Source organism: Hakea prostrata, chromosome 7, assembly GCF_041222555.1.
Source record: "Hakea prostrata isolate BN-2017 chromosome 7, UWA_Hpros_2, whole genome shotgun sequence".
Taxonomy (NCBI): domain Eukaryota; kingdom Viridiplantae; phylum Streptophyta; class Magnoliopsida; order Proteales; family Proteaceae; genus Hakea; species Hakea prostrata.
In genome coordinates, this window is record NC_142606.1 from 39,771,713 (window position 1) to 39,781,831 (window position 10,119).

The window sequence follows — 10,119 nt, forward strand, 5'->3', positions numbered from 1 at the left end:
AACTCCAACCCTACCGGCAGCGTACTATCTCATCAGGTGGAAAATTAAACTTTCCCCGTGATTTTACGGACCATTTCAAGTTGTGCAAAGAATTGGACGAATTGCTTAGAAGTTGTAACTACTTGCTGATTCTCGAATTCACCCAGTATTTCATGTTTTTTTTTTAAAAAGAAATTGGGTGAAGGTTTTGAACCTCAACATTCCTTGCCAGTAATGAGAGATGAAATCTTGCTTCCTCGTCCACAAGCAATGCTTGATGAACGTATATGCAACAGGAGGAAGGGGGGGGGGGGGGTTCTCAATCATTGGTGTGGACTTCCTACTTTAGACAACACTTTGGAAGCAGAGGATATCATTTGGAATTAGTTCTCAGATTTTGAAACTTGATGACAAGTTCCATTCTAAGGAAATTCCAATTAATCTTCATTTTCTCTCAAGATAGGTACTTCTAAGAAGAATGACCCTCATATGCACCACCCCCCACCCAAATTCCAATTGCTGGGGTCCTCTTTGATATTGAGGTCCTCAAAGGATCAGTTTCAAATTTCTCTTCTATTTCTTGTGATAGAAATGAGATTACCCATTCCTTAGCCTACAGGACACTCACCATTCCTTTTAAGACTAAATGGCCTTATTGAATGAACGTCATTTTCTACTATAAAAGAAAAAGAAAAGAAGAAACTTTTATGATGGAAGTTTCCCATGCGGAGACCAAATCCTCTCCAGCATTTCCTCATTTCTTTATGGAAAATAACTAACACTCTTTCTCCCTTGATGGAGAATTTATTGGTTGTCTACTTACTTGACATTTCCCATTTCTCCATAATATTCATCTTGCTTACAATTGTTCTTATCCTTAAAAAATGAATAACTAACCATGACTTCGTAGATTTAGCCCCCCCCCCAAAAAAAAAAAAATCTAATAAGAGTGATACTCTTGAAGTTTATCTCATCTCTATCCCAGCCAAGAAAGAATTTGTTTTATGACGACCATCTCAGGATGTATATACATAATACTAGAGTGAAAAAAATCGGAAGATGTTTTTGCCTTTTCAGTCTATTATTTGGTATCTATAGCAGAGAGATGTGCACAATAGAAGATGTTTTCTCCGAAATAATATTTTTTTTGCTTCAGCACATGCATACTGGGATCTTTGAATTTAGTTACTACTTACTAGGGTTTTGAGAAAATCATGTTGATCATGAAAGAACTTAAATGGAATGTAAGTTGTTCGGTCAAAAGAATCTAATAAGATTCATGATAATTTAACATTGATCCAATTTAAACTAATAATCAATATACTAGTTTGAGTTGTCATATAAATGGATATTTTCCCTGTCACCCATGCATATTGAGATATTTGAACTAGTTATTAGAATTTTGAGAAAAAACGATGACCCTTTCAATATGTTCATATGTAATGCCCGAAACAATTTCATTTCTTTTTCGGTTTCACACCTGCACCTGCATACTGAAATCTTTGAATTTAGTGATTAGAGTTTTGAGAAAATCTTGTTAATCATGAAGAACTTAAATGCTTTTCCCTTTTTCTGGGTAAGAATCCGACATGAATATGTTAAAGATTCTTGAAAACTTAACATTTATCCCACTTCTATATTTAACTAATAATAATAGTCAAAACTCAAGTTTGGGTTTTTCTATAAATAAATTTTTTCCACCAATAAGATTTTCTTTTATTCTCAGTCAAGGTCAAAATCTAAAGACATTATTTAATCAGTGTAGAACATATTACGTACCCAGTAGCCAAAATGATAGATCACCATCAACCTTACCTAATCAAATGGGATGCTTTGATAATCTGAAGTTAAACAACATTGATAAGCCGGTTGATGAGGGGTCCCTTGCTGAAGACCTGACTTGTTGTTTACTCTGATGAGAGTTTTGAGCACGGCTAGCTTTTGATTTGGGTCCCATGGAGAAGCATTTCCACACACAAGTGTGAATATAAATCTGAAAGCAGGGGAGGAGTGTGAACTCTTGAATTGAAATGATAGTCACTGCTGAGCTAGACGGTCAAGCACTCGTCTTACAGCCAGTCGTTTTTTTGCTTACCCAGAAAAAAATGGCATGACGTGATTGACCCGAATCTTAGTCTTCGTTCAAAGCTCTAAACAGTCCAACTAGTTTATAAAAGAAGTAGCTGAAACGAGTGGGATCGTTGTTTTTATATTAAATTTGCATTTGTCCAATTGTTTTCCATTTCACGGTAATTGCCTGCCTTTTGGTATTTACTGCTATTACTAGCAAGCTTTGAATTTTCCGAAGAAGACTTGTCTTCTAGATTTTTGGGGTCTTTGGGTGGTTGGAAAGATGGATCCCAGAAAGTCTACGTGACTATGAGCGATGTTTCCTTGCAGATTCGAAGACTTTAGCTTTAGGTTTTGGGTTATGAAGTCTGCTGTTTCTAGCTGAGTTCTGATATGGATTGGCATAGCGATAAAAGGTCAGTTCTTAAACTACTCTGTTTTATTTTACTTGAATTTCTCGATTTCTTCATCTGGGTTTGTCTGAATTTTTGTTAATTCTCGTGGGTTTTTTAAGTACGAGAATCGGGTTGGGTTTAAGAGGTCTGGTCGGTCTGAAAAAGGCAGTTTCTGGAGCCTTGCTGCTTTCATCATCGTCTCTAATTCTGATTGAAATCCAGTGAACTGGTTGATTTCATCTATATATTTGCTTGACTGTAGTTACCCTTTCCCTTTTCATCTGGATAGCCTTTGATTTAGTCTGTAGAATTTCAAGTTCTTTGCTGGTCATTTATTTATTATTTTTTGGGGGTTGATTAGGGTTTTTGCAGTTCAGGCGTTTCTGCTATCAGTTTTGGGTGAATTTGGGTGAATTACAGAATATCTTTGATTATAATTATATTCTGCTATTTTTCATCTGCTGTTGTAGTTTTATCATCGTTGATTCTGATGGGTGATGGAAATTGAGTTCAAGTGAAGCTAGTTTCAGTGTTTGGAATTTTGTGGAAACAAAGGGGTTAATCATACAAGTGACCATGAATAAAAGAGCTCTGGCAGTGCTTCTTCATGTATCTGTTTGCTTCTTTTTGAGTATCAGCACATGCTATGGTACTGCTACTGATATTTATTGCTTGAAGACCATAAAAGCTTCGCTTGAAGATCCTCTGGGCTACCTAAGCTCGTCATGGCTTTTTAACAATAATACAGAGGGTTACATCTGTAAATTTACTGGCATCGAGTGCTGGCACCCTGATGAGAATAGAGTCTTAAACATCAGGCTCTCAGACATGGGTTTGAGGGGCTCGTTCCCTCGGGGTATTGAAAACTGCACTAGCTTGACAGGTTTAGATCTTTCCACCAACAATTTAAGCGGATCAATTCCATCGGACATCTCTAAAAGGCTTCCATATGTGACAACTCTTGATCTCTCTTCGAATAATTTCACCGGTGAGATCCCTCTGAGTCTGGCAAACTGTACCTATCTGAATGTCATCAAACTTGACAACAACCAACTTACTGGTCAGATCCCCCTTCAACTTGGCCAGCTCACTCGGATAAAGACATTTACTGTTACAAATAATCTATTGTCTGGGCAAGTTCCCACATTTCTCAATGCTACAATTACAGCAGATAGCTATGCAAATAATCCAGGACTCTGTGGGAAACCTTTGGATGTTTGCAAGGCACCTCAAAGTAAATCGAATACTGCAGTAGCTGCTGGATCGATAGTTGGTGGCGTGACAGTTACCTTTTTTGTTGTTGGAGTTATTCTTTACTTCTGGTCACGTAAGGTGTCCATTAAGAAGAAGGATGATGATCCTCATGGAAACAAGTGGGCCAAGACTCTAAAGGGAATCAAAGGCATCAAGGTAAGCTCATCTAGTAATTCTTGTTTAAGATCCTGTAAAGATTACTGTTTTTCAGCATACCTCCACTCTAACATGCATATTAGATCCCCCCCCACCGTTCCTTTTTCTAGAGATACTTGTGCTACAAAGGGCTGAAGGGGAAGTTGTGTTTTTTCCAGGTTTCCATGTTTGAGAGGTCACTTTCAAAGATGAGGTTGAGTGATCTGATGAAAGCTACTGACAATTTCAATAAAGAAAATATCATTGGCTCAGGAAGAACAGGGACGATGTACAAGGCAATACTACCAGATGGCTCTACTCTAATGGTTAAGAGGTTGCAAGACTCTCAACGTTCCGAGAAAGAGTTTATTTCTGAGATGACAACTCTGGGGAATGTAAAACAACGTAACTTGGTTCCCCTCATGGGTTTTTGTGTGGCAAAGAAAGAGAAGCTTTTGGTTTATAAGTATATGTCAAATGGGACCCTTTACGATCGTCTACATGCTGTGGGACCTGAGGAGAGAGCTATGGAGTGGCCTCTAAGGCTCAGAATTGCGATAGGGGCTGCCAGAGGTCTAGCGTGGCTGCATCATAGTTGTAATCCCCGCATTATACATCGGAACATAAGCTCAAAATGCATTTTATTGGATGAGGACTTTGAGCCAAAAATATCTGATTTTGGGTTAGCAAGACTCATGAATCCAATTGATACTCACTTGAGTACCTTTGTGAATGGAGAGTTTGGGGACTTGGGCTATGTTGCCCCAGAGTACCCGCGGACACTGGTTGCTACTCCTAAGGGGGATGTTTACAGTTTTGGAACTGTTCTTCTTGAGTTGATCACCGGTGAGAAACCTACCCACGTTGCTAATGCCCCTGAAAGCTTCAAAGGGAATTTGGCAGAGTGGGTTACTCAGCTGTCCAATAACTCTAATCTCCAGGATGCCATTGATAAATCCTTGATTAGGAAGGGTTTTGATGGTGAGCTTTTCCAGTTCCTTAAAGTTGGACGCAATTGTGTCCTGCCAACTCCAAAGGAAAGACCTACAATGTTTGAAGTTTACCAGCTTCTTAGAGCTATTGGTGAGAGATACAATTTTCCAGCTGATGATGAGATTTGGGTGCCAGCCGACACAAGTAACGTTAATTACCCTGATGAGCTTATTGTCGCTATGGAAATGGAAGAGCTGCACTGAGAAGGTACGATAAAGTAAAATGCTATCCTAGATGCCAAATGGAAAATGGAAACTCCAGAATTGATGCATTATTTCCTTGGTGTAGCTTTTCAGCAGAATGCTTGTGCCTCTTATGTTTGTAGAGTTCTAAATATTGCTTTTAGCCTCCTGAATTGGAAGCTTACTTGTATATGTTTTTCGATTGCCCAGCAGCCTCAAGATTAGCCACTCTCTTCTTGACATGTATATGTGGTTGCGTTATGTCTTTCTGTATAAGGATACCTATAAGAGCTGTAGAGAGTTAGTCTCGTTTCTTTTTCTTGCTGTCTCACAAGGGCATAGATACAATTTGTCTAACACACAGAATCTAATGACCTGGCAGAGGCCATTTGCGGGCTTATATTTTTTTCCAGAATGTATGTAGCAGATTGGATAAGGGCCTGAATTTCTGGATAGTCAGATCCTGTTGTCCCCTCCTCAAATACCTTATTTTGTTCTCTCTTTCTTTCCATGCTAATACATATAATTTTCCCCCCTTTGCAGGCAAGCTCCTTTTCCTTAACTGCCCCTTACTTCTTGTTCTTTAATTTTCTTGGCGTGCTAATGAACAAGGCTATGGCCATGCTGGGGTCTTGGGAGGGTCATAGTGTGCACAACCTCACCCCCACATCACTGATTCTTGACTCAAATCACTGCAAACTTACTGTTGTGCTGAGTCCCGTCCTCTTGTTCATTCTTTCCTTTTTTAACCGACAAGACGAAATGCAAATTTCAATACCATCTTCTCATGTGTATTGTTCCTATGATTTTGCAGTCAGCTGAAAAATGTAAAGGAGGTGTGTCCTATTTTGTAGGTTTAGTTGATTTACGATTGGAGTTTTCTTCCAAAAAAGAATGCATCTGATGAATGGTCTATTCTTGTTGTCTTTACCGGCAATGATATTGCTTCTGTTGGCGGTATATATTGTCTGTCTATTTATTTATTTATTTATTTTTTTTTTTTGGGGGGGGGGGGTAAGCAGCAAGGTTACAGCTTTTGCAAATCCTATTGCCCTTTCAAAAGTCTTGAAAGATGCACCTAAGTTCTACTTTTAGCATAAAATTGTACATTACAGTCAATTCGAAACTAGACAGATTTCTGACTGTTCTGGCTTGGCAGTGATACGTCCTCAGTGAAACCTGGTAAGGTGATATGGTTTGGTATCTGATTAGGTAACAACATCTTAATTGATAATATTGATTGGACTTCTTTTGTGGTGGCTGGAAGCTTTGCTATGTTGTACTTCTCCTGCTCCTTGAAATTTTGGGGTGAAATAGTGAGAGGAAGGAAACAGAGAAGCCATGATTTTAAAGTGGAGCTTTCACAATGAATTGGAGTATAATACATTCAGATACTCCCATAAGTCCTTTACAACATAAGTGGGCAACCAAATCAATAATATTGTCTGCCATAGAATTTAACATCTGTCCAAGTATGCGGGCATCGATAGATGCCCAATTATCATCATCCTTAGGTGCTAGTTTAGTCTAAGTGATCTAGCTGTCCATGTCCAGTGAGAACTAGTTTTACTGTAGCCCTCCATTGATGAAAGTTTGGTACCCCTTCCTGTTTCTTTTCAGTCAACCGAGGGAGAGGAAACAATTTCAATCATGACACTGTTGTTATGATATTATTCCATAATGGGCGTACACACTAGGGGTAAAATAAGAAGGTGTGGTAGGGATCAAGTCCATACATGGAAAGAAATCTCATTCTCACCTATATGGGAAGGAGTTTGTTTGGATAGTGCTTTGTTAGGATTATGCCAAGGTTATATTAAGGGGAAGAAAGGAATATGAGGATCAGTTCCATACATGGAAAGAAATCTTATTCTCACCTGCATGGGAAGTAGTTTGATAGGATATTGCTTTGTTAGGATTATGTCAAGGTTATATTAAGGGGAAGAAAGGGATATGAAGGGGGTGGGGGTGGGGAATTAGTTGAGTGTTTATTTGGGGCAAGCTTGCTTGCGGCAAGGGGAAGACCCTTGGGGCATTTTGTAAAGTGTATTCAGATTTGGGTGTCTTGTAATCTAGTCCAGTCGCTGAGTTAATGGATTGGTCATTTACATTCTCTCTTTAAATCTTGTTTATGAATTCAAATGCTGTGTGTTTGAGTAAAGAGTGGTTTTCGGTGTTCAACTGGTTGACATATTGGGATCCTATCACTTGTTATCATTCTTACTAGATGTAGTTTCTCCCATTAGTTCAGTCAGTACAAGAACAATAATACAGCTGCTGCCCTAACAGAACAAGAGACTACCCAAAATAGAGAGGAAGAAATTCTTAACTCGGGGACTGATCTACCCGAAATTACAAGATGCCCCCCCCCACCCACCCACCCAAAAAAAGAAAAAGAAAGAGGAACCCCACCCTAACACAAAACACACTTCAATTGGAATAGGTAACCCTTAAACAGAATTTTCCATAGCCTTGATAGATCTAACCAGCTCGTAAACAGCAAAGAGAAGGATTCAGAGACAGCAAATCAATCCAAGACAGCTTATCAACCTCAGAAAAAAAAATTCTTCCCCAGAATGATCAAAGGCACTGACTGAACTCCCAGTCCACCGAAAAGAAGTGAGCAACTTCTGGTCTAAAAAATCTGCTTCAGTCATGCAAAGAAATTTCCATAAACAGGGTATATCGCAAGAAGGGGAACTGGACAAACTCTCTTGCCAACTCAACATATCAAAATCCAAAAAAAAATACTAAACCTCAAAGACCAGAAGTTGCAGACCCAGAAATCCTCAACCAAAAGGAGAAGCTTTCTTAGAAACTTCTTACTCCATTAATAAAACCTCAAAAATACAGTGTAAGATGCTGCTTCCCCTAAACCGCAGACTGGGAGCTTTGAGACTGCTCCAAACTACTTCAACGTCCTGTATTTGCGGTAGAAGGTTTGAGTGATGTTGAAAGGTGAGATGGCAGGTCTTTAAGAAGCGGTAGGCTCTGATACCATGAAATTTGGGGTGAAACAATGAGAGGAAGGATAGAGAGAAGCCACAATTTCGGTGTGGAGCTTCACAATGAATTGGTGAAGACTCTGGCCAGCAATTCACTATTTATAGATTGAATTACAAGTAGGAATCAACTAGAAAACAAACGTAGAAGTAAGACAGAATTTAAACTTCAAATCCCAATTTAATCTCGACTCCCAGCCACTGGCGCTAATTCTTGATGGCTTTATTCTTTTCCCAAATTGCCCTCTTAACACTCCTCAACAGCATGTTTGTCTTGAATGTCGAGGTGATTCTGCTTGCTTAAGTTTTATGGTCCATTGATCAGTCAGTGTTTAGTTTTAATAGTTTAACATGCAATGCTAATGGATTGTTCAGTCATTCTTTTAAAATTTGTCAATTCTGTTAGCTAGGTTGCTTTATTTTTCAGCTGGTTTGGTTGATATGTTGAATAATAATGTGACATGGAACTGATTTTGAACCACCTAATAGATTGTAGACTCTCTTTTTTTTGGTGCAAAAGCCGGTTGGATCCTGATGTACTTGTGCAGCATTGATATTGGCTTTCTATAGACTTCTGCTTTTTCTTCAAATGGAGACTAGTGAAATATTTCAGGGCTTAGTGGATATGCAAACTTAAGGTGTGTTTGTTCAATAGATAAGACTGGAGGGAAATGAAGGAAACTTTGTTACTTAAAATGTGCAACTTTGTAATGACGATTGTGTAAGTTAGACTAACCTAGAATGTTTCTAAATATGGTAAGCAACTTCTCTAGTGGATTCAGAATTTTCATATTCAAACCCAAGTAACAAAGCTGAATGGTTGTGGTATAAATTTAATTTATTGAGTAAAAATTTCTTTCAGTTTGTTACTCTCATGTTTATGGAAATAGTTAGGAAAGCTGGCTGCCGTTTTATTTTCTTCTTCATTTTATTCCCTGCACTTCCAGCCAGTAGACTGTCTTTAATTCTCATGATGGCAAAGCAAGGACAGTATTTGACAGCTTCAAGTGTGAAAATCTTTCCTTTGTTCATTGTTTGATGTACTTGATCAAGCATCTGACCAGCTCAACTGTGTCATGAGGTTGTGAATATCTTTATCAGTTTGTGTATTCATATGTGGGTCATCCATCCATTATCTACCTAGATGGATGAATGGATGTTACAAACTGTGAAGCTTTAAAACAGTATTGAATTGACTATGGAGTTCAAAATATAGTCTCTTGGAGAGATCATAAAGCAATGGCGATCTTCACAGAAATCAAATTGACTCAGCCTTTTGATCTGTGATTGTTAATTCCAGATTGTTGATTATCTTTGTCTCCTCTTGGGTGGGCCATAGATAAAAATTTTGTCCTTGATTTCTCAGTATCTATGCTTGGTGGATTATTTCTTGATTGATGATTCAAATTATCATATGCCAATTTCTTCTGTTTTAACGGTCAAAGCTCCGCGGCTGGCCAAACAGTAGAAAGTTATGCTGATGGCATAACTAGAGAAATTAGGTTCATTATGTTCAGAAAAGATAGCAGCTTCTGTCAGAAGATCCCCAAGTCATGTGGATCTGGTCTTCTCTATATCTATATCCTTGTGAATGAAGTCCACATGTTACAGCTTATGGTGTGTTAAATCTCATTAGATGCAGATACATTTTCTCCCAGAATCTTCTCTAATTTCATTTTGTTGAAATTCCCTTTCTTGTGTCATTTCAGATCACCCAATTTCATTCACCATCACAATCCAACTCTCACCCTTCCCTCCCTGTGGGGCTTCAGCAGCCCTGCTTCTTTTGGCTTTTCTCATGAGAAATTGTTCTGTTCTGTCAAGTGAAGTTAACAGGTCAGGCGTTGGTTGATGAATTCACTACAAGCTGAACTCAATTTTCACAGAGGAAAATGAGGACTTCATGGTATTTGCTGTCAATGAAACAGGGAAAAAAAGCCACATGCTCTAAATTTCAATGCCCCACTCTTTTAAACTATTTAATTAACCTGACAAACATGAAAGTAAACAATGCCAATGGATATATTAGGACTGCTCTAGGCCCTTTGACAGATATGAATTCCGGTTGTGGTTTTACTTCTCAAGAAGTTTTCTAATATAACTTTTCCT

At 38.5% G+C, this 10,119-nt stretch overlaps 1 protein-coding gene across 4 annotated transcripts; it reads left to right on the forward strand.

The window, feature by feature from the left end:
• Positions 1-2,008: 2,008 nt before the first annotated feature.
• On the forward strand, positions 2,009-10,119 carry BIR1 (BAK1-interacting receptor-like kinase 1). Of its 4 annotated transcripts, none has more exons than XM_089161699.1 (4): positions 2,009-2,465; positions 2,915-3,854; positions 4,013-5,033; positions 9,840-10,119. In XM_089161699.1, the coding sequence occupies exons 2-3, from the start codon at positions 3,021-3,023 to the stop codon at positions 5,027-5,029; spliced, it is 1,851 nt and encodes a 616-aa protein (XP_089017825.1). In that variant the 5' UTR covers positions 2,009-2,465; positions 2,915-3,020; the 3' UTR covers positions 5,030-5,033; positions 9,840-10,119. The 4 variants fall into 4 exon arrangements, with proteins under 4 accessions (XP_089017825.1, XP_089017824.1, XP_089017823.1 ...); XM_089161698.1 differs by lacking the exon at positions 9,840-10,119 and adding an exon at positions 9,720-9,809; XM_089161697.1 differs by lacking the exon at positions 9,840-10,119 and adding an exon at positions 8,500-9,688.

Bases quoted from the DNA above. Each gene is read 5' to 3' on its own strand.
- BIR1 (XM_089161699.1), top strand. From the start codon at position 3,021: ATGAATAAAAGAGCTCTGGCAGTGCTTCTTCATGTATCTGTTTGCTTC. The intron at 3,855-4,012 runs GTAAGCTCATCT...TGTTTTTTCCAG, and splicing joins AGGGAATCAAAGGCATCAAG to GTTTCCATGTTTGAGAGGTC.